This window comes from Toxotes jaculatrix, chromosome 7 (assembly GCF_017976425.1).
Source record: "Toxotes jaculatrix isolate fToxJac2 chromosome 7, fToxJac2.pri, whole genome shotgun sequence".
NCBI classification, from domain to species: Eukaryota; Metazoa; Chordata; class Actinopteri; family Toxotidae; genus Toxotes; species Toxotes jaculatrix.
The window spans coordinates 5,871,636-5,895,540 of NC_054400.1; the positions used below are offsets into that span (position 1 = coordinate 5,871,636).

The window sequence follows — 23,905 nt, forward strand, 5'->3', positions numbered from 1 at the left end:
GTGGAACAAGCCAATCCAACTGACGGAGAGGCGATAGGCGTAGAGGCGAGGGCATCATGTGTTATCTCAGATGGGGTTTCTGACAGAGCCACACAGAGGTGGGCCCTTAAAACAGCCCACCAGGTATCATTTGTTAAACCTGTTAGAAGAAGCAGCTGATTGTGGAGGAGGACAGACCTCCTCTGGACTCAGCTGGTGGTCCACTTATGAACTCAACTGGCAGATTAGGTAAACCTAGTTAAAAGTAATGCAGTCTAATGCAACAGCTCAGCCAACCCGGTCTCATATCAAAATGTGAAATAGCTACATTTGCCCACAGTACAAAATGTATCAGTCTCACAATTAGGGCTTAAAAATTGTGAAATGTTCACGTTTTTTTTATTCTTTACTATAAACCAAACCATTGTTATGTGGTTGCTATGGACGCTGCCACCGATGAAACCAAGTGGCGTGTTTGTTATTGTATACATTCGTTGTGAGCTGTTGAAATATTTCTGTAACTGTTGATATCCGTTGATGATATCCGTTCAATAAACATGAACATTTCACAATTTTCAGGCCCTAATTGTGAGACTGATAATAAAAACATGGCAGCCATTCCTTTCAATCTCAGTGGAAAATGCATTATTCAAGATAGTCTGGACATAAAAAAGCATTTTGATGATAGTTAGAAATATACATTAAAATTTCACAATATTCAGTTCTTGTAAATTATCTTTGGTTTGTTTGTTATCACGATGAATATTTCACGTCTCGGCTTATAATTGTTCCAGTTTTCTGCCATTATTATGTGGTTGCTATGGATGCTGCCACAGACGAAACCAAGTGGCGTGTTTGTGATTGTATATATTCGTTACGTTGTAAGCTGTATATAAAAGATAATCCTTTCCAGGTTGACGTACCGGACGGCCAAGGGACTGAGCTAGCCAGGACCCCTACGTTTCAATTTCTACAGTTAGACAGGGGCTCGATCATGCCCATCGGCCGGCCGATGGGCATCACCTGCCTCTTCATTGGATATTCTGGAACATAGATATATAGGGAAGTTTTGGCCTTAATATAAGATAAATCTTTATTGTCATTGCACAATCATACTTTGTACAAAAGTACAACGAAATTGAGGTAAGGGTGTTCTGGCCGACACACCCGGTGTGAACAAGTTTATTCAGCAATAAATTCTCTTTTATGAAGGTAATAATGTTCAGTATTTAATGAAACTGTTTTAGAGAGGTGTTGATTCAACTTTATTGTGGTGGTGTTGAATTGTGTTGCATTGGAGAGACAGGTGTTTCTCTTATTTTGTCCACCCTGTTCATTTCAGTGAGGAAAGGTTGTTATTTAACCTAAATTAAAAAAATTTAAACGAAACACTATGACCTGACCAAAACCTTTATTTCACTGAGATTAAGCTTGAATCATATTTAATTGGTTGCTCCTCTTGTCATTGATAATGATTGATAAACACTGTGGGGTGGGGGCATAGACGTGGGCGGCATGAACTTTTTGGGGCATGCCAGGAAAATCTGAAATGCCTGCATTATAGTTTCACCACTGTGTGTACACAACCTTGTAGATTTTTACCTTCCTTCTTTTGCTTCTCTACTCAGTTTATCAGATTAGTTTATCTGTTTTGATGTTGGATGAACTTAATTCACTCATGTCCTGTAGATGATCAGTTACGGGGTCCTGTTGTGCTGTGTGCTGGGTTTAGGTGTTCACAGTCCTCAGACTTTTACACCACATGCTGCAAATGATCTTAGATCCGTGGGAGGAGCGAAATTTGGACTCATTCATCAGCTGTCAGAGAGCTGGCACAGTTCACCATAGAAAAACACTGAGTCCCCTCACTGTAATGTAGTCACTCTGCACACAGACCACATTTTTAGTGTCTTAAGCATGTATAGTGTCCGGCCCTCAAAAGTTAAGGGTGCATGAAACACAAATACGAGTTGCAGTCTTAACTTAAAATTGCTAAATTCATACTGTGCCACGAGTGTCTTTGCTTTATCCCACACATGCACAATGTAGTGAATGACCAGAAGTACTCTTGTCAAAACAAACACTGAGGGAGTCCTGCTTGTGCTCCAGGTTATAGATCCTTTCCAGTGCTCTTTGTTAAAACACCCCTCCGTTTCCTGTCCCACCTTCTAAACTTCCCCTGGTGGATCGGAGTACGAGCGTACCCGGCACCAGCCACCTTTCATTGACACCGCTCTACTCTGCTGCTCTACACCCAGAGCTGCTAGGATCAACGGAGCAGCAGGATATTGCAGTCGGCATCAACCTAAACACACAATGCGTCCTGCACAAGTAATCTCCACGTTGAGCCTATTTGATGTGACAGTTTAAACACTTGAACTCAGAGTTGGCCTGTTGGGGGAGGAGGTGTTGGAAGAGGTTGTGCGACCTAAAGGGTTTTACATGATTAGGAACCCCGTTCACCTCTGATTGCTTCGGGTCACTGCAGGTGAGTGCAAGTGGTCGGAAGGAAATAATTTTCCCTCTGGAGCTGGTTACCTGATTGGGTAAGTAGCTGATCTCTGACACTGACCCGAGTCCTCGAACATATTGAGAGCTGAGGCAAAGAGCTGGACCCTGACCAGAGACGAGTCCTGGGCTAAATTAAATCACACAAAGGCTTATAACAATGTGTTCTGCTGAAACTTAACCTCGTGTGTATTATTGTCATATTTTAACTGTTCCACAGAGTGCTGTGAAATTATTGAGTCAACAAGAAACTGATTAAATATTATATTTATTTTTATGGTAACCTTTTACTTCTTTTTCTCAATCTCCCGCCATTGCTTTTTTTGTTTCACAACTAATTGTCTTGGAGGCACAGATGAAAGGTCCGTATTCAAGAACCAGTTGCATTAAACTACTTCATTGGTGAGATTCCATTGTGTTCTATTTTTTCTACTTCATATGTCCATCTTTATTTCTGATGGTTACAAGTAAGTGTGTTTGGGATCATTGTCATGTTGGAGAATTCCTCTGGTGGCAAGCTTCTTGACACTGGGAGTCACCTTTTCATTCAGTATTTGGGTATACAAACTTAAATTCATAGTGACATCTATAAATGTAATCTCCTCTGCAATATTTGCCCTCATGCAGCCCCATGTCAGCACACTCCCACCTCCATGTTTCATGGTCTGCACTATGCAGTCACTGTGGTAGTCCTGGCCAGGTCCACAGCAAATGTGCTGGACCCCATCTGATCCAAACACATTTAATTTTTAGTTTCATCTGCCTAAAGAATTTGCTGCAAATATTAATCAGGCCGCCTTTCATGTTCTTTGTCAAAGTTTAATCTTGTGGTTTTGTGTTTTTTTTTTTCTTGGACACTGTCCATGGAGGTTGACTTCATGCAATGTCAGTCAAAGTCAGAAGCACTTACCTTCTGTTTTTTAATGCAAGGTTTCATAAATAGCGTACAGAAATGAGGTAATCCTTATACAGATTGAAAAATGAATAATGAATACAGAGGTTTGGGAAAAATGTCTTTAACAATCAGAGTTCAGAGAAACAAAAAGGCCAAGAAGCACTTTATCTTGATTTTTCATTTAATTTGTGATCTATGTGTAGTAGAGCTGCCACTGATGACTATTTTCATTATTGATTAATCTGCCGATTATTTTCTCAAATTATTGTTTGTCTATAAAATGTGAGAAAAAAGGGAAAATGCACGTTAGAACTTCCCACAGTCCAAGGACGTGCATTCAAATGGCTTATTTTACTTGGCCAACAATTCAAAACCCAAAGATATTTAGTTTGTTATCATATGTGACTAACAAAAGCACAAAATTTTCACATTTGAGAAACTGGAACCAGCCAATGTTTGGCATTTTTGCTTGAAAAATGACTGAAGCAATGAATCGATTATCAAAATGGTTGCAGATGATTTTATTCTTCCCAGTAATATGTCACTCGTCTGGAATTACTGTTTCAAGACAGAAATGGTCTCTGTTACATATTTTTAAGGCACTTACATTAGTGCTGATGAATTGTAGATTCACAAATAGAAAGGGAAAAGAAATAAAAGTTGTTTCATTCTTTCTTTCACTTTTGTAAACAGTGTTTTTTTTCCCTTTTATTTGTTTGGAAAAGACCACATTAGTATAGTTTATTGCAGTATCACCCACACTAAAGAGAAACCCTGCCTTGTCAGCATGTGGGGTAAATATTTAGTTTTCCATTCAATAAATAAATGCACATGAAAATATGAACCAAATTAAAGGTTCAGCGAAGCTGCTGTTTGTGGCAAAATATGATGTACTTAGTGACAAAATGTCTTGTGGAGCCACTTTCATGTAAAGTCTCCAACGCTGATACATTTAGTTTCCTTTGTATTAACAATGAGTATTTCCCACAATTAATTCAGTAGGTTCAGCCGAAACCAATATCAGTGTGGGTTTGCAATAATCTTGAGACATCTGTATTTCTGGATGTTGTCTCTTTTGATGTGGTAAAACGAGATGCATTTGAGGATACACTTAATTTTACAGCGCTCAGTGACCATTTGAGGGGTTTGTACTTTCACCCAGCGGAGGAGAAATATCAGCTCTCTTCCTCCCTCCTTTAGTGGAATTGATCAGCTGCTTCCTGGCTGTAAATAAAGAGGCATACTGTAATCCACTTGATAAATATCAAGCAGAATACGGCAATCAGCTGAAAGCAATTTGCATGTCTGTGCTCAAGCCAGCGGCTTGTGATTTTCTCTCCTGTCATCTATCATAGACCACACGCTTGGGCCAAAATACACAATACCCCCAAATTGCTGTCATATGGAGTGCAAGCCCTGAAAAAAGCCCTTCATTTTTCTTTGTCTGTACTTCAAATAAACTTGTATTTGTTAAATAACTGGAGAGGGGTTTTTTTTTCTCTGCAATGCAACTTTTCAGAGAGAGAGGGATGGTGTAATGTGCCATTTCCTTTGTTTGTTGAACGCTTGGCAGCAGGGCTGTAATCTAGATGGGTTTGATCTCAGAGTAGATGCAGCCTGTTGAATGTTGGATGGTAAGTCTTCAAATGTCAAACTGATTCTACAACAAGCTCCCATAGGCAAACATTCACTGGCTGGAGTCTGACTCAGTTTTTCTTGTGTTATTTATGTGCTTCTTCACATCTTCTCAGCCGTTCCTCGCTCTGTAAAAATCTTACATGTACATGCACACATGACGAACGATTCAAAAAAACAGTTGGTGGATACTCCCATCCAAAGTGTCTTCATCATCACCATATGCTCCAAATGTGTTCTCATAAACAGATCATAAACCGGATGTTATTTAACACTATTAATTATATAAAGATGATCGTTGTCACATTAATTTTTTTATGCAATTGAAAAAAAATGTTTTGACTTGAATTGCTCTGACTTCAAGTCAAGTTTGAGCGCAAGCTACTTTTTGCTAAAAGTAATGCATAATTACCTTAACCAAGTTTTTCTTTCAGCCACATTTTTTACTTTTTGTTGAGTTCAGCTGAGATAATTAGCTGGGGTTTCCACATGTACCTGCAGCCCCCCGGGATACCCCTGGTTGGGGATGCACATTTAAAAAGCAGGTAGCAGTTGCAGCAATTAGTATTTTCAAACCTCACACAGGTTGGCCTCAGATCCATCTCATCTCCACATCTAACAATATTCACATGGACCACAGCGACAGAAGTTTTATAGAAACAAGATAAGGCCTTGGTGTTTGGGGCTTGCTCCACCCTTCTCCAAACATTTTCTTTCAGCCAACATGCCAAGCAGAGCATCAGTCATGACTGTAACATGGCTTTATGCTGGTTCTCTGTGAGTAAGTATGAATCGCGTGCATTACGTTTTGTCTCCACCTCACCCAAAAGAATTACAGAAATCGAAGAGTTAGGGAGAATCATGAACTGCAGGCAGTCAAGCTCCACAGTAGAGAAGACACTGTTGTTCCTCTTTAACTTTATAATCTCATGATCAAAACCATGTTTATTTGCCCAATGTAGAGAACTGAGCTGAAGCTAATTAGCAGCACTGTCTCTCTTTAGGCTTTTAAAACAAGGTTAAACAACTGAACAAACAAATGGATAAATCAGATCCGGGATTAAAACAACAGAACAAATGAAGTGTCTGTATGTATTGTATAACCATATGCAATGACATGCGAGAGTAACCGTGTGTGCAAACAGATGCCAAGTGAATCCATTCAAAATACATTCAGTGTTTACTTTTTTTGTTGTTGTTGTTTAAATCATTTTTCTGCTTGCCATCATCTCATTGTCTCACACTTTAATCGTCACCTCATTATCGTAAGTACAGTGTTTTCTTGAGTGAGTGTTTTTTTCTTTTTTTCTTCTCCAGAACATAGTTGATTTTTGTTTGGCCACTAACTGTTGTGATAAGATTACAGTTCAAAGTAAAGCTCTGTATAATAATGTGCTTTTTGTGGCTTTACTGTGTGTGTGTGTGTAGCTATGTCTGCTCGTAGTTCTGAACAGATTACAGTGGAATTGACAAGGCCAGAAAGACAAATTATGTTTGGTTTACAGTGATGCATTAGATTTTACTGTACTAAACATATCCTCCTGAGACCCGGCAATTAATTTTTGTCCTCTGTGGGGGACACAAGTCTGAGACCCCTAGGTCAAAATACCACACAATGCCCACAATGCCCGCCGCCACTGCCCTCGCTCACGGTTTAGCTTTATACACAGCACACAATGCTCGCCACCACCCCCTCACTCACGGTTTAGCTTTATACACAGCACACAATACCCACAATGCCCGCCGCCACTCCTCTCGCTGCCCGCCTTGGCTTTGGTTACAAAATCCTGATTGGGATTCAGAAATATGTGACATATGTGAGACCACAGAAAAAAAACCTGCACATCAATTTCACTCCTGTGAAACAAGCAAAACCAGAAAATCCCACATCAGTCAGAGTAAGATGGTGAGTGAGAAAAAAAGGTTTTCAGGGTCTTTAATCATGAGAAAATGAGTCTGATATTTCAAGACGAGAAGATAATTATTGTGTGATTTCAAGAGACAGATGTAAAATTAACATCTGCCACCACAGCAGCTCTTGGCTGTTATGCTCCTTGTACGAAATGATGCAGCAGAGTAGTGGGAGCAGAGATCATTGTCAACCAAAGCCAGAACATGTTCTAATTAAAAGAATCATAGGACCATAAGAAAGACTAATACAATGACTGCATTAAGACTAATTTTTGAGTGGGGTTAACAGTTTTTTATCGATTCATATGCATATTAATATCAAGACATCAATCTCATGCTGCCCTAAAACTGTAGAAACTGCTTCAGAAAAATGAGTCAAAAACCAGTGACAGTAAGCGAAGATGGCTGCCTCTGGCAATTCAAAATTCCTTGGATTAATTAGCTGGGGTGACGTCTTTACGATGCTCAGCTTCACATATTATTCCAAATCAATCCACAGAAAATGACTTACAGCAGTAGCTTCTATCATGGAATATTAAAACCAAGAGTTTTTCATTTTCCAGGTATGGCTTGAATTCACAACCTTGGCAATTGAAAGCCAGTGTGTTATACAAGCATTGTTATTCAGTTATGACAAAAGGACCCCACCTTAATGCTGGTTGTTTCCCAACATTCAGAGCTGTAAATAAGATTTTGCCCTTATGTGAACCCCTCTGCACCTCCACGTTGAGCGGATGACGCACGTCATACATTGTTGACATACTAGCCATCAAACTGTCCACTGGGGCTCATTTGATGAGTCTAATAGCTTTAGCATGTGCTACAGTTGGTGTTATTGTGGCCGTGTGCTGGTTGCTTATTGTTTGTGTGGATCACAGACAGCTATGCGTAAAGGAAGGGCAGGGCTGCGGGACAGAGCAGTCACATACACATGTACAGTAACAGTACAGTGACTTTCACACTTCCACAGAGCTGCACAGGATGCAACAGGTGGTCCATCTTCAGATATTACCATTGTCAAGAGGCTCCTGGGCATTTTATGTTGCCAGATTTACAAAGAGGAAATTATGTAAGGGTGATGCACAGGCAGGGGCAGTTTTAGAAGCCTTTAAATTAAGGTGGCAGACTGGGGCACATTTGGGAAACAAGCAAAACTTTGTTACGACTCAAGTTTAAAGCTGATTTATCTTGTTCTTCATTAAATAAATAGATATATAAGTTGGCTTTAATTCTTGACCTCGGAATGAGCAGCCATTCACTCCAATCAAAGTCTTGCATGGTCTGGACCTTTTGATTGTACCACACTGTCTTCATCAGTTGCTGTGAAGTTGTAAATGTTATCCAAAAATTCCATTATTCAGTAATTATAATAATTAATATTGAATAATGGACTTACAGTTCTGTGACAACTGAATAAACATCTTCTGGTGACAAGGGCTGAAAGCTCCTGAACAAGCCAGTAAGTGGACATATAGAGATAGATTTGTCAGAATGAATGGGTGTTTTTGAACAAGTATGGGTATTCTGGAGGATTTAAGTGTATGAATTAAAGTTTTATTCATACGTAGGGCAGATTTTAGAATTTTATTAATAACCAGATAATAAAATCTACAAGAAGTTCTGTTTACTTACTTATCTGTGAAACTTTTAAGCTAAAATTAGAAAACTTAAGTATGTTTTTTTTAATGTATGGTGCAAGACTTTTAACAGCAAGAAACTTATAGGAAGGTAAAAATGTATTTGATACTTGCCATTTTTAGAATAAAATAACTTTTATGTATTAATATAGAACTACACCAACTGTACACTGGTCATAAACTGGTTTAAAAACATGGCCGAAGTGGTCAAAAACCTTCACTCTCGAAAATCATCACTAAAGAAACACGATAATGGAGGTGAAATAACCCTCTTCCCTCCTTTAAGTCCTCCTGAATCTTGACCAGCCCACTTCCAGTTGACCCTGCTCCATCTGGTAATTGCAGTTAATGCACAGAGGCGCTGAAGTGCATTACACTGACAATGCAAAGAGACTGAGACAATGTAATTCCGCTGTTACAAATGCTTTTTATGTGATCAATAAGTATTAAAGGCTCATTGATTTCATGGAAACCTTTACTTTAAGTCACTTTAGTCCATCGCCTTCAGTGCTGAGAGTTTGGTGATTGTCAGTTTAAAACCTCCTTCTACAAAGGAAAAGATTCCTCATATTATCACTGAGAAAACTCTAAATGTCAACTTGCCAAGAAAACAGAAAGCCTTGTTCTCTTCAGTGGACTTTAACACACAAAGAAATCCAAATTAACTGGAGGAAAGGTGATTAAAACATTTGAATTCATGAATGAATGTTACTAAATAGTATGGCCCTTAAATCATCTTATAATGACCAAGAAAACATGGACTTTGTCTTCAGTCTCACCTAAATCAGTTTTTTTCTCTTCATGTGTACAGTAACATCACCCTGTTAATCAGGTGTTGCATTGAAACTTAAAAGTTTAAAGTCTCATCCTCCAAGTACTAAAATCCCTTCAGGATCCAATGCTCCGTTGCCATTTCAGTGCAGCTGATTGGAATTTGCTCATACAAAACAAAAACAAAAGAGAAACTGACTTCACATCACAGCACTGAGACATAAAACAAGTGGTAGAAATACAAAATGACCACAGTCAAACAATAAAAAATTTTATGAATAAAAACAGGCATGCTGCTTTTCAAAGGCAGACATGCAATAAGTACAGAAAATATCGTTTGAAGGTTAAACAGCAACATAAGGATTCTAGCTGATCCATAACTAGAATTTCCTCTATGGTTTGTTTGTACCTTTAAAGTGTCTCCTATGGAAAACAGTTGTTGTTGTCTGTTGTTTCAGAGGTTAAGGACACTAAAAGCCTCTGGATTCATGCTGTTATGGAACCTGGTTGTGCAATTTTTAATTCTTTTCAGTGTTTTTTGTTAGCCGGGCGAGATGAGTCCTGCAGAATCCCTTCCGTTTACGTGTGCAGTGTTTGACCTCAGCAGTCAAACATTTTATCCACCTTTACTTTTGGTGTAGTTTGGTGTAGTTTCAGGAGCCAAACAACAACACCAAAAAAGAAAGAACACTGATCACAACACAACATTAGCCATGTCAGTTCCAGCTGAATGCTGACGTCCTGCTCACTGTTTAACTGAGGTTTGCACACAAACCAACTGGTCAATTTTACTGTCAATCGTCATGTGAATAGCCCTGGTTCTTAGGAACAAAGTGCACTGTCACACTTGGTTTTAATCATTAGTTGCATGTAGCAACATACAAGCATCATTTTAGGTTGTGTCACCGTTTCCGTAATGGGAAATGGGGGTGTAGAAAGTTCATAATAACAAAAAGTGAGTTCCTTCAAAATAAACCCTATGATGGATGATAAGCTCTGAATAGCCAGCCTCGTGAGCACCTTTAACACCTCATACCCTCCATCACTCTGCAACCAGCAGTGATACAGTGATTTCATTAAGGTGGGTGAACTGACTGTGGCCTCAGATCTGCAGTCATCAGTGAAAATTTTCTCTTTTTTTTAATGATCATGTTTTCCTTCATGAATTCATGTCCTAAATGTCCCTGTGAGCCCGCAGGCAGGAGGGTAAACCCGGGTCTGCTGGTCCAGTGGACAGCATCACATCCTGTCTGACTGAGCTGGGTGTAAACTTTGAGTCGAGGCGGGGAGAAGGAACCACAGCGGACCAACAGTACTGGGAGTCTGTCCGGGAGGGTGGTGCTGGTGCCACTGGTTTGATTCCCAGTTCCACAAAGTTAATCAAGTTGGATTATTTTGTAGACAGAGAGAAAAGAGGGAACAATCTTTCTGTTGCCCGGAGGAAAGCCTGTATAAACAACCATGTCCCACGGAATTATTTGGATATTTTGCCTGTGATGTTCTGGAAAAACTTTTATTGGACGATGTTTTCGCTGCTTTTGGGAGGTTCTCCATGTATGAAGTTTATGTTTTTTTAACACCCATAGACCATCTCTTCTTATTTTACTGCCTCCAATATTTATACCGTAGCTGGTAATTAACATAGGCTAATCTTGCATTCCTGTTGATTTCGACAAAATGAAGGACAACATGGACGCCGGATTGCCACCCAAACGCAGATTTTTTGGCAGTTTATTAATGCAGCTGTAATCACCCAGGGGAGCCTCAAGTACTTAAATGGGTCCATCATGAGAAAGAGACAATCAAGCTCCTTTATGCTTCAAGATCAGCTGCAGTTTCTGCACATTGTCTGTTATGAATAGACCGATCTCCAATTGAGCCTCTTCACTTTGGAGATTTTTCGATTTTCGATTATACAGCTATTGAAATTAGGATGCGCCGCTTTTTTCTCTCTTAGCTTGGTGGCTCGGTTGCCTTTTCTTGATTGACAGATGAAATTGACACTCGGGTTGCCTCTTATCAAGCGAAGCATTTCAATCCACCGCTAATTGCAGATATAGAGCCATCCTTTCTTTTCACTGCGTTTGATTGCATGGGAATACAGCCTCCTATTGCGCACAAGAGGAACGATCGATCATATGTAGTTTTTTTTTTTCGTCTAATTGCATCAAAATTTCTTTTGTTGCCAGGGTTTAAATGCAGGAGAAACTGTTATTCGTTGTTTTGGACCGGATATAGTGTGGGTTGGGGCAGAGATGCGTAATGCGCAGAGCAAGCTCCATCTTCTCTCCAAATAGGCAGCGTTCAAGACCCGAAAATGGTGAGTCACAAACATCTGGACGAGTTTGGTTTGCAGCCTTTTGGTTTCTTTGTTTTGCAGTCTGTGCAAGGTTTTGTTGATTCCTCTTCTTGCTCTTTTCCTAAACTTTTTGCATGCGGGATAACCTCCGCAGGGCTGTGGAGGTTTGGCAGAGGCACAGGTTTAATCAGGCGGACACTATAGACGGCACCTACGTCTATCACCTGGGATTTAGCGGATAGTAAAAGACACCGAAACTCAATTTACCCACTTTTAATTTGTGGATTAGAGTTCGCATGATGCAGCATTTTAAGTTTTGTATAATGAAATGTAAACAAAGTTTTTTTTTAATTATCAGAGCACATGACTGGATATATGTGCAATTAAAATAATAGTGAATTATAAATACTAATAGAACAGACCATGAGAAAATGAAGCTTTTCTGGAAATCAGATTAGTGTTTTTTTCCAGGCCTGCATCTTCATGTTGCCACCACATCACCGGTTAGGACTGAATATTTCACGGACTATTTTCTTTATTTTATGTTTTTTTTCAGTAATTCTACTCTGAGAAATAAAATTTTTGAAATAAATCTACAAGAGACCATGAAACGAGCCTTCTCTTTGGTTTAAACTCGTCTTTTCTGACGCAGTCTAAGTCGGAGGTGAAGAAGGAGTCCGGTGAGTCCAGCCCGTCGGAGGCCGCCTGTCTGTGCTCCCCTCAGTCGGCCAAGAACCAGTGCGCCAGCTGCGGCATGGAGATCCATGACCGATACCTGCTGAAGGTGAGAAACAACAACCCGGGAAGGAAGAATTATATATTATATATGTACTCTCTCAGAAAGAATAAAATATATCCTAGGAGCTTCTTCAAGAGATTTAAGCTCCAACTCCATCTCTTAATTTAGTTTGTAGATTGTCTTTTATTAACTTATTTTTGTCTTTACACCACAGGTTGACCTCAACAAAATAAGCGAAAAAACATTGATGTGATGTAATTTTTCTCGTGTATTACAATGCAGTGTCCCTTTAGTGTCATTTTCTCCTCAGGCTTTTTTTTCCTCTCTTTTTCTTTAATTTTTGATATCAATCTTTAAATAAGTGAAACTGCACAGAAAACCAGTCAAAATGTTTTTGTTTATCTTTAAGGAAAATAAGATTTGCGGCAGCCTGTTCTAACATCCACAGTGTCTTTGCTCTGATAATCGGTCGTGCACATTCAGTCGTGCATTAGTCTGGAGGTGTGACTGCGTGTTTTTTTTTCTCTGCAGGTCAACAACCTTAACTGGCACTTGGGATGTTTGGAGTGTTCAGTGTGCAGGGCGTCTCTGCGCCAGCACAGCAGCTGCTACGTAAAAAACAAAGAAATCTACTGCAAACTGGATTATTTCAGGTAAGATCTGTTTTGTTCTGGCAATGGTTTTATTTATTTATTTATTTAGCGAAGCATTTAGGTGTTTACTAATTATTTTTTAAATTCTAAATGTTACACGCTGTTATTTTCAGATCATAAGTTTTTATTATTATTATTTATAAAATAAAAGACTGAATGTAAAGCTCAGTTTTTATTTGAACAGGTCCCACAGTTTAAAGTGTTAAACAGAGCCGCATTGAAAAAGAAAATGTCATCATTTAAAAATTAATGTGTTAATTAATAATCAATTAACATATCACAAATGAGGTTTAGTTCAAATTACGTAAGTTAATTAATTATTTTGAAATTTTTTTTTTTTTTTTTCGATTCTTTTTTCTGGTTCACTTCGTTTCGCCGTGTAGATGTAGTTTATTTTGAAAAACTAATTTTAAATAGTCCGTTCAAGCAAACTATATGGTTTACGCTTAGAGCATCGACGCCATGTCATTTAACTGCAAGATGGTTTAAAGCCCATTTAAAGAGTAATTGAATAGCAAAGAAATTATGGCGATTAAAAAAAAAACTGACAAATGAAAAATATGACCAGATCGTTGATGTAAATATTCCCGTTACCTCACCGGATAACTGCGTCTGGGCAGTTCAAAACCCCAATACTAATAATACTGGCTTCTTTTTTTTTTTTTTTTTTAAATCTCCCATTGAATCCCCCAAATTCTTGTAAACGATCCCTCATGAACTAAAGCTTTTGATGCAACATTTGAAGAGCATCCATCCTGTTGTCTTTCAGGTTAATAAAAAGCCATGCTGACAGACACAATTTGCATATATATAATATCATAAATGAGTTTAAAAATGCGAAATGATAGTTTAATGCTTCTCTGCCGTCTTCCTAGTAAAACTTAAAAAAAAAAACGAGACTAAATTTGGCCCTAATTTATAAAACACTTTTACACCAGAATGGAAAAGAATGAATTTACAGAAAGAGGTGAAACAATGACTGATGATTTAAAGATTATTTTTGTCCAGGTGATAAATCATTGGACATAATTTGGCTGATTTTTCTGAGTGTTTTTACAGCTAATTGATCTCTGCTCTCTGAGATTGACTTTGGACTCAAGTTCTATAACAAGATTTGGCTTCTCAATTTAGGGAATTCTAATTTTGTCAGTGAAAAATATTCTGCAGAACGGACTATAAACGGTCTACAAGATCTTTTCAGCAGAATATATCGCTGCAAACCACCGGCAAGAACCATGTTCCTGACACTGAGATCCAGATCAGATCAAAGTGGGCAACACCCTGCTGCATGTCAGAGGGTTTTGGTCATTTGATTGACTGCAAATTTGCACCAGTAAGATACAATATCAACTCCATTAACGGTTAATTCCATGGCCCTGTCTCAGAATGGCCTTATGAGACCTTCTTATTTTAATCTATATATATCGTGCCCACATTATACATATTCCTTAATAAAGCTGGCATAAGTCAAGTTACCACAAACCAACTGACAAAAAGAAAAGTTTAGTTTCCACTGGAGGATTAAAAAAAGTATCTCCCTCACTTTTTCAAAATCCCAGTTCTGTGGCCTCCAAATGTTTTTTGTTTTTTTGTTTGTTTGTTTTTTCTAAACTGTGTCTTCTCACTTTACCGGCTACCAAAACCCAGCACCCAGGCTACGTACAGACTGGTGAAACTAGTGCACGTTTTAATCTGTTACTGATTTTACGGGAAAAACATGCTGAAAGCATCAGTCAAAGCTGAGGCAGGAAAGAGCTGTACTTCCTGAAGCTTCCTGCCACAACAGATCAACAATAACACTCCTCTGAACAGATGTCATACAGATATATCACAGCAAACAATATGAGATATTATGGGAGACCATCAAAGAAAGCCTGTTACACAGTGGGTTATATCTTCTGCTGTTCTGATTCAGATTGCTTTATTAGCTTTGTTGTATTCAAATAAAATATAACTGCGGCCTTAATGTGGGATTGCAGGGATGCCTGCATGAATTTCAAACTTTTTACCCAAAGATATTCTAATACTTATGTCTCATGGTCAAATATATAGCCATTTTAGTTAATGCTGTTCACTGTGGGGTAATGCTGCTCACAGATATGAGCAGGTTGCATTAAACAAGGTCCTTCCCTCTGGTCCTTCAACAAGGTTGAAGGACCAGAGGGAAAATAAGACATTCAGGACTTTTAACTGAGCACTGTAACCTGCAGCCAACATTCACCTGCCCCTTCTTCCTCACAGTAGGTTCGGCACTAAGTGCGCCCAGTGCGGCAGGCAGGTGTACGCCAGTGACTGGGTGCGGCGGGCTCGGGGCAGTGTGTACCACCTGGCCTGTTTCGCCTGTTTCTCCTGTAAGAGGCAGCTGTCCACCGGGGAGGAGTTCGGCCTGGTGGAGGGCAGGGTGCTCTGCCGCAGCCACTACGACATCATGCTGGACAACCTCCGCAGGGCCGCCGAAAACGGTAACAGCCGTCATCAAACAGGCATATCTGAGGATCCAGTCAGCAAAAATATAGAGTGAAGTTCTGATTAACCTCCTGAGGGGGTGAAAGGGTTTCATTATTAGTTATGGAGTCATTATTTTCTTTTAATAAAAGTGCCAGAAATTCTCTGGGATAAGCTTCTCAAATGTGCTCAATATTTGGGAGCTTTTGCATTTTTCTATAACGGTAAAATCAACATCTTTGGGTCTTTAATTGTTTGTCAGACAAAAACTACAATTAAACTATGTTAACTTGAGCCTCAGGGTTACGATAATGATTTACAAATGAGCTCAATATAAACAAAAACAGTTGAGGATCCCTCTTCAAGACTAGGACCACAAGATGGAGGATGCGATATAATTTATAGTCTACGCCAGTGGTTCAAATTTCCAACAAATCTGCGATTAATCAAATTGTGTAAACCCAAATGACACGGAGTAAACTTGAGGGTCTGCTGGCTTTGCACAGTTGGTAATCCAGCCATGGTCAGGGCCTTAGTAACAAATGGAACAAAATATTCTGGTAACTTTTGATCACTTGAGCTCTAAAGTTTCCAGTGCTCTCTGTAAGTTTCCTCGCAAGTAGCTTTTTTCCAGACTGGCTGACAACATCACAGATATAGTTAGTCCAGTCCATTTCCTAAAGCCTTATTTTCAATATGAAAGTCCAATATTTGATCACTGTTATCTTCTTGAATTTAAGATAAAGATGTCCAACATGAGATCAAATTATGGACCAGCTACAACATCTGTGAGGTTAGGTTGACCGAACTTGGAAAAGAGAGACATATTGGGGAACTCTAACTAAAATAATCACAGTTAGAAGAAAGTAAACTAGGAGTAAGAACATCCGTTTAGGACATGCCCATCATGTGCCTAAAATTCATATTATTCTTGTTGTAAAAGCTCTAGTGGAAGACACTGCTCTCTGTTGTGCTTTCAGTGAGGAACATGTAGGCCATAATGGTATAAATACTTTGGACTGTGCGGTCGTTGGCAAGAAAACATTTGAATTATGTTACGTGGCTTGTTTGGACAAATCTTCAGTTTTATGACACAGACTTTGTGGAGCTGTAACAAGATTGGTCTGTTCACTTTTACGTTGTGTTGTGAAACCTCAAAATATGATGACTGAATTTTCATTTTCTGGCTGAAGTGACACAAGAAACCTTGTTGTGATTGTCTTCAGGCACAGGACTGACTCTGGAAGGAGCACTGCCCTCTGATCAGGACTGCCAACCAAAACCAGCCAAGAGAGCGCGGACATCGTTCACCGCTGAGCAGCTGCAGGTAGAACAGAACACTGTAAAACCACACCATTAAAAGTAAAATCTGGCATAAAACACAAGCACAGTTCTTGAGTAAAAATACTTAGTTACTTTCCACCACCTTGTACAGTGCAGTGTTACATGTTTCACACCGTCTGTCCTCACAGGTGATGCAGACTCAGTTTGCTCAGGACAACAATCCTGATGCTCAGACTTTACAGAAACTGGCAGAAATGACGGGACTGAGCAGACGGGTCATACAGGTAGGCGACAATAAAACATAACAATTCAAGGTTATATTGTACTTAGAAAAGAGTTTGTGAGACTGGAAAGAAGGGAAAAAAATTTAAAAGATGAAAAAATATATTTTTCTTTTTCTTGTAAAATACAGGATTGTTTTACCTTTTCAGGCTCCTGGAAACAGTTAAAATGAAACAACCTGAAAAGTTAAGCATTAAGATACATATACACTTTTGCAGTTGGAAAAGGTTGTGAAACCATATTTTGACTACTTTATGTACCACTGTTTAATTTAATCTACAGCAATTCATTGCCATATTTTGTATGGTAAGTAGCTAGTCACTAAAGTTTTAAAATGAATATACTAGAGTAAACATTACAATATTTGCCTCTGAAATATAGTGGAGTAGAAGTATAGAGTAGTGTAAAATGAACTAACTTGAGTAAAAATACCTTAAACTTGTACTTGGTTACTTTCTACCACTGATTTAGCAAATATTCACATTTGAGAAGCTGGTACCAGAAAACATTTGGCACTTTTGCCTGGGGAAATAGTGAAACTGACATTTATAATGGGGACCAGTAGGAACCCAACAATAAATATTTGTCCTGGGGCCCCTCAGGATGTTAAATAATCAAATGGGGCCTGGTGAGAAGAACAAGGGTCAAACCTTAAGCCTGGATTTCTGCAGTGTTGTTACAGAGTATATTATATATATATATATATTTTCCAGGTTTGGTTTCAGAACTGCCGTGCGCGGCACAAAAAGCAGCCGCCCCAGAGCAGTTTCTCTCAGAGTGCTCCGCTGTCCAGGATGCCTCCATCGCTGCCGGAAGATCTCCACTATTCCCCGTTCAGCAGCCCGGACCGACCACATCTACTCGCCCTGCACGGATACCTGGACAGTGAGTGTCAGCTCTTCATGTCAGTGCCTCTCTGTTAGTGGACAAGAGAAAACTGTCACACATGACTCATTTGTGTATACGTACCTGACAGCTACAATTCCTTGTTATTTTACAAATTAAGATTTTACATAAAAACATATAATCAATAAATATGACATGATGCACTATTGTACTTTTACAGTGTATAGAAAAGTTGAAATCGGCTCCATCTCAGCCAACCACAACAGTAAAAGTTGAACGCATTAATCAAATAATCTAAATAATCAAATATGTTTGTATAACACTAACATACATATTGCAGATGATACTTGCACAGTACTACTTATATTTTATTGATGTAGGACTTTGGTAAAGATGGAGCTAATTTTAATTACTTCACATGCTGCTATAGCCTGTGAATTTCGCCCCAGGGATCAGTAATGTCGATTTTACTGTGTCTACCAAAGGACTTTATGGAACACAGCAACTTACTTAGAGGAGATTCAACAGGTTAAACACTGAATAGGCCATTTAGCCAACTAGCTCATATTCTCTGGATCGAATGCAGTCCAGTAAAAACAAACACTTTTGCCTTTTGCTCATGGCAGTTAGGTATTATTTTGTAGGTTCTGCAGAATGGCAGTATTGATAACACAATTTTTCCCAAACTTCAATTAATTTATTTCTTCTTTCCTCTCAAATGCCCTGTTGTTACTGCGTAGTCCCCCATAGTTTTATTCTCTGCCTACGTATACTTTAGGAACCAGTTAAGTATTTTATTGGTACCTGATTCAAACAAAAATGTATGAAATATGAAAACTGTATGTAAATTGATTTTACAGTTTTTCCTCATCCAAAGTGAGTGTTTCAGGATAGAGGATGTCACGTGTTGAACAGATTGTAAAGCCCTTTGAAGCAAATGTTTATTAGTAATTTTGGACCATATAAATAAAAATGGCTTGACTTTAAAGGACGTTGTGATAAATGCTGAAGGCCCAGGTTTGAAACACTGTTGTGTAGTTTTAAAAATATGCATTTTGAATATCGTTTTTTATGCAATGATTTCTACAGACAAAAATCTGTCTCTGTGGTTTGAATCATCACTTTGAGGCTTTGAGAGTCTGCCTCTCAAACTCATGTTGTTTTGTCTTATCTTCTTTGTGCAGCTCATCCCTTCTCCGTCCTCGCCGCTCCAGGCCACTTGACCCATCCGTCCATCTCTTTACCACAGCTTCCCATAAGCCGCTGACCTCGTGTGCCCATTTTTCCACCACCCTGATGATGTTGTGATAACAAAAGAAAAAAAAAGATCCTTTGGGACATACTGTCCATTATCATCTCTGTTTTGGAGTCTAATCCTTGGGCAGCAGGACCTCGACAGTCTGTTTTCAATCAGTCGGATTCTTCGTTGTGAGACTGCAGAGCTAAACATGTCTTTTAAAGACAGCAGATTGTGGGTGATGGGAGAAATGTCCCTCCTCCATGCCAACATGGGAGTTTTCTTTTTTTTTTTTCGAATTGTTTTTATGGTGCAGAAAAGAAGACCACTTTTGTTTTATTTTCCATTTTGTGACTGGACACAAAACACTGCATCAGGTCAGGATTTTTTCCTTTTGTTTACCCGCTCATACAAGGTATTTTAATTATGTTGCTGCAATATGAGCTTTCAAAAAAAAAAAGAAAAAAGGAGTGTTGTAGCAGTATTACAGTAAAACCTCAGCTTTTTTTTATTATTATTATTATTTTGTGTTGGTGATGAGCACATTCGCAGCTTTACTGTTGTTCGTTGTTGTATTGTTGTCAGAAAATGGGAACTCTTATTTATTCAGAACAGAACTTCACTTTTAAAAAAGCACTTTTAAATGTGTCTTGAAATGGAATAATTCAGTGATTGTACATTGTAAATACTGCTACGATTTAATAAAATGTATCAGATCTGTTATGAAAATTTTAGTGTTTGAATAATTGAGGATCAGGTTGATTTAGTCGTGCAGTGAGAGTAAGAGGGAGAGTGTGTGTGTGTGTGTCAGGACACTATTTTTATACCCACAGCTACTAAATGTAAAGGTCGACTGTCAGAGGCCAAGTGCTTGTAGTAACCTGTTATTGAGAACAATGTCCTGCCACAAACCTACACATCATCTCCAATTTACATGCTGTACTTAACAGGAAATGTGATCAATCCCACTGTGAAAACGATTTTAAAGGTTTCCACTCAAAGCGCAGCCATTGATCGGGCAGTTTGTTGCCTTCTATGGGGCCTTTTAACGCAGATTATCTACAGTTGTTACATTGATTGGCAGCACTTAAGCTGCTGTGATGGGAAGAATGAATGAGATACTTTGAGTTAAAAGATTTTGTTAGATCTGGATTTTCCAGACTGGATCAATGTGGCTTTTCTTTTTTGTTTTTTTTTTTATAAGAACAGCACTAAATTCTTGTTTCTGTGCAACAGTCATGCTACTTCACTTTCACAATCCTGTTCACATTTACGTCACTGACACTCAAAGGATAACAACAACAAGAGCTGAAACCAAAGCTTGTCCGACACAGGATTTGCAGAACCAATACAGACCAAGATGTGCACTCAGTAGGACATTTTACAGTTAAAAACTTGCCAATTTTTAAAATTTTCCTACGCAGACTGCCTACTAGTCCCTCCAGAGTCTTCCTTTTGAGCTTCAGCTTTCTTCATGCTTGACTCTTCATTCTCCTCACTTTCTGCACTGCTTTGTTTCCCTCTTACCATATATTTTCCATATTTGTTCAATTAGAAACCACTTCATTTTTATTTTTCATGCACATGTTGGCTGGCATGACAGAAATGAGCAGTTTCTTCAGATTGTTGACAGTTTCCCCTCCCCTTTAATTCAGTAGGAATTTATTAAACACCTAAATATACACAAAAAGGTTGCAATGCAGAATACTATCCTACCGAGGTTCTCCAGAAGGATGCCAAAACTGGCAACAAAGCAATGTTTGATACTTTTTATGTATATGAATAGTAGTTTTTGCATACCATTTTGTCAGTGGCGGAGTCCACCATTCTCCTTCAACACGTGTATGTAAGACACCCGGTCCTGGACATCTGGAAAGGAAAAGAAAACAACCCTCTGATAGTCAGAAATCATCAGTATCTTTCCTACTTCCACTAATGAGATAGTGACCTTTAAAGGTGCTGATTTTGTCAACTTCAGACAGCAAAGCTAACTGTTTCCCCCCTAATTCCAGTCTTAAAACTATCTGGAGCTAACTGGCTGCTAGCTGCAGCTTGATTTTTATCATATAAACATGAGAGCGATATCAGTCTTCTCATCTGACTCTGGAGTTAAAACCACTGAGCATAAACATCAAATTCGTCTGAAAATGCAGAAAGAGTGGGGTCACATCTGCATTGAAACAGTTTCAGGTGACAGCAGTGTTGTCAGAATGTCAGAAACTGGACAGTTTGACCCAGCGCTGCCTTCACACAGACAGCAGAACTACAGCAGATAAAAACACACACACACAATGGCTCCATTATACCACTCAGAGATTTAATTAAAGATGCCCAAGCGTTGGCTGGACCAGGTGTGTGTGAGCATCTGTGCCGGCATCATTGTCTGGTTTTTAGGTAGGCTATGTGTATGTGTGTCTTTGTGTGGGAGTGTACTGTATATCTCTGTGTTTAAAGGAAAAAGAGCAGGCATCAGAAGACATAAAAGAAGACTGATGGAGTGCTCTTTCCTAAACTTTACCTTTAAATCAAACTTTCTTCTAATCAATCACTTTCAATCAATTCAATCCAGGAGGAAACCTGTTCAGGAAAACGATGCTGCTCCTTGTGAAATCTTAGAACAAAAGCTGTCTTCATGCTGAGCAGAGAGATGATTATCAGGCTGACACAGTTTGGGCCACCTGCCAGCACTACACTGTAAAAACGCGCATTTCTTCCTCATTAAAGTCCCTCTCAGATACGAGCGCTTAAGGCAGCATTTAGGCATGTCTCCCTCCATGCACAAGCATCCCCGAGCGTTTAAGCCACCCCGTTTTGTCATCCTGTCATGCGTCCGCCTCGGTGATTGGCAGCTTCAAGTGGTTGCAGATGAAAGCGGGCCCCCCATGCTAATGAATAGGCCCCTGATTGCAGAGCTGCTCGCTCGCTGAATTACAGCGTCGCCCGCCTAATGAGCAGATACACTGCAGTGCCCCTCGTCTCTGCGTATTCATTTCTCTCCTTCATGCTGATGAGCTCTCCCCTGCACAACAGTCAACAAAACCTCTGTGGAAGATTGCAATGTGAGCCATCTTCATCTGCACCCTCCTCCTCCTCCTCCAGTTTATTTCAGATGCTGGCATATGCTGGCAGGGTCTTCTGTTTTTTTTTTTTTCCCTGCCTAACTTGAGGATATTATTTGACTGAACTGATGATGCAATGCAAAGTAACTGAATGAGCGACATAATGTTTTAGTTTCAGCTCTAAAATAAAAGAACTTGGATGAAAAATTAAAAAAAAAAATAATAAAGATGCTTTAAAAATATCTCATGATATAAACAAATCCTACCCCTACAACAGAACTGATTATGTCGACAGGCTTTGTTCATTTATTGTATCACTGTTTTGGGAGAAAAACAGTCACCAGGAAACACAAATAATCACAGCTATGCAGACAATACATAACTTTTCATTTCTCTGTCTCCTGTAAAAATATGTAATATGTATAGAGGTATTTCCAAAGGAGACAAGGAGCATGTCATGAGCCAACTACATTATAGGGTCACAGGTCAAAAAGCAAACCTGTCCAGGCCTGGATCAGCCAATCCCTGGAAGCTGCTGTTATGTCAGAGTTTAGAGTAATATTCTTTGGTTTAGGGAAGTTTACACTCCAGCAGCTCCAGCCAAGCTTGTGTTGGATAACATTATGTTTACCAAATGCACTGTTTATTCCTCATCCTCAAATCCTTTTCTCTAAAGATAAAACAGGGGCTTGGTTAAAGGTCCAGCTGAGTTCATCCTTAATGGCGACAGCGCACTTTTGCACACTATCATCTTTTAAAAATAAATTCAAGACAGTTAGAACCTTGTTCAGTTTAGCTTTTAATAAGTGGTAACCTTGACTTGTGCATCAGAGACTGATACATTTTCTTTTCTCGAGTTTTCGGGCTAAACCAAACAGATGTGTTAACCGCCCTCAGAATGCGGGGTGAGCTTTCCTCCAACAACAGCTGCTTATTTCTGGAAGCACTTCAAGCCTCATAACTAAATTTCATGTCATCCATCAGTTGTTTGGTGACACACGAGAAAACCAGCAATTTGAGCTCCTCTCAAACTGAGGGTGACTAAATTTGTTGTTCAGAACTGGACAATCTGAGGCTTCAGAGCAAGACCACGTCAACAAACAACAGTGGGTTAACACTACGCAAGCGAACATTTTTAGGTGAAACGTCCTTTCTTTAGGCAAACTGGACCACTACGAATTTACTTTGTGGCTTAGGGTGTTTTGTTTAAATGTGGATATTGCACAGGCCTTCCATTTCACCCTGGCTATAAAAGCTCTGCACAACTGTATTCAGTGTCAAGTTTCCAAACAAAGACAAAACAAAGCAAAACAAATTTATTTGACTCTGGACTCTGGGCCAGTACATAGTGTACTGTAGACGTTCTGAGAAATAAACAAAGAAACTTTTTTCATGCGTAAACCATGACTCTTACAGTAGCGCATTAGAGCAAGAGGAGGGCTGATGAAAAGCAAGGAAATAGCTGAAACATATGATTCACTTCACCCAGGCTGACGGCCAACTGTGCACTATGCAAAAATAAACACGGGACTCCACAGCAGGTTCCCAGAAAGTGTTTATTTTGGGGGGACGACAACGGCTTTTGAAATATCACAGCACTTCAGTTTGATTTATAAGGAGCTGGAGCGGGATCTAAATCACTCTCCTGAGGCGTGCCGGGGGCAGAGATGACTGGATGTCTGCTGCATGTTAGGGCCAGATGGTGGCGCTACACCGCATTGGAGG

At 39.3% G+C, this 23,905-nt stretch overlaps 1 protein-coding gene across 3 annotated transcripts; it reads left to right on the forward strand.

The window, feature by feature from the left end:
* The first annotated feature begins 10,579 nt into the window (after positions 1-10,579).
* Positions 10,580-19,616, forward strand: lhx6b (LIM homeobox 6b). 3 transcript variants are annotated; one of them, XM_041043183.1, is made up of 9 exons: positions 10,582-10,890; positions 11,526-11,656; positions 12,288-12,419; positions 12,906-13,027; positions 15,269-15,489; positions 16,699-16,799; positions 16,945-17,040; positions 17,752-17,923; positions 19,069-19,616. In XM_041043183.1, the coding sequence occupies exons 2-9, from the start codon at positions 11,654-11,656 to the stop codon at positions 19,149-19,151; spliced, it is 930 nt and encodes a 309-aa protein (XP_040899117.1). In that variant the 5' UTR covers positions 10,582-10,890; positions 11,526-11,653; the 3' UTR covers positions 19,152-19,616. The 3 variants fall into 3 exon arrangements, with proteins under 3 accessions (XP_040899118.1, XP_040899117.1, XP_040899115.1); XM_041043184.1 differs by having other exon boundaries at positions 10,580-11,656; positions 15,272-15,489; XM_041043181.1 differs by having other exon boundaries at positions 10,582-11,656.
* Positions 19,617-23,905: the final 4,289 nt, after the last annotated feature.

Excerpts from the sequence above, each read along its gene's own strand:
- lhx6b (XM_041043181.1), top strand. Across the intron at positions 17,041-17,751 it reads TGAGCAGACGGGTCATACAG|GTTTGGTTTCAGAACTGCCG; the intron begins GTAGGCGACAAT and ends TATATTTTCCAG. Across the intron at positions 17,924-19,068 it reads CCTGCACGGATACCTGGACA|CTCATCCCTTCTCCGTCCTC; the intron begins GTGAGTGTCAGC and ends TTCTTTGTGCAG.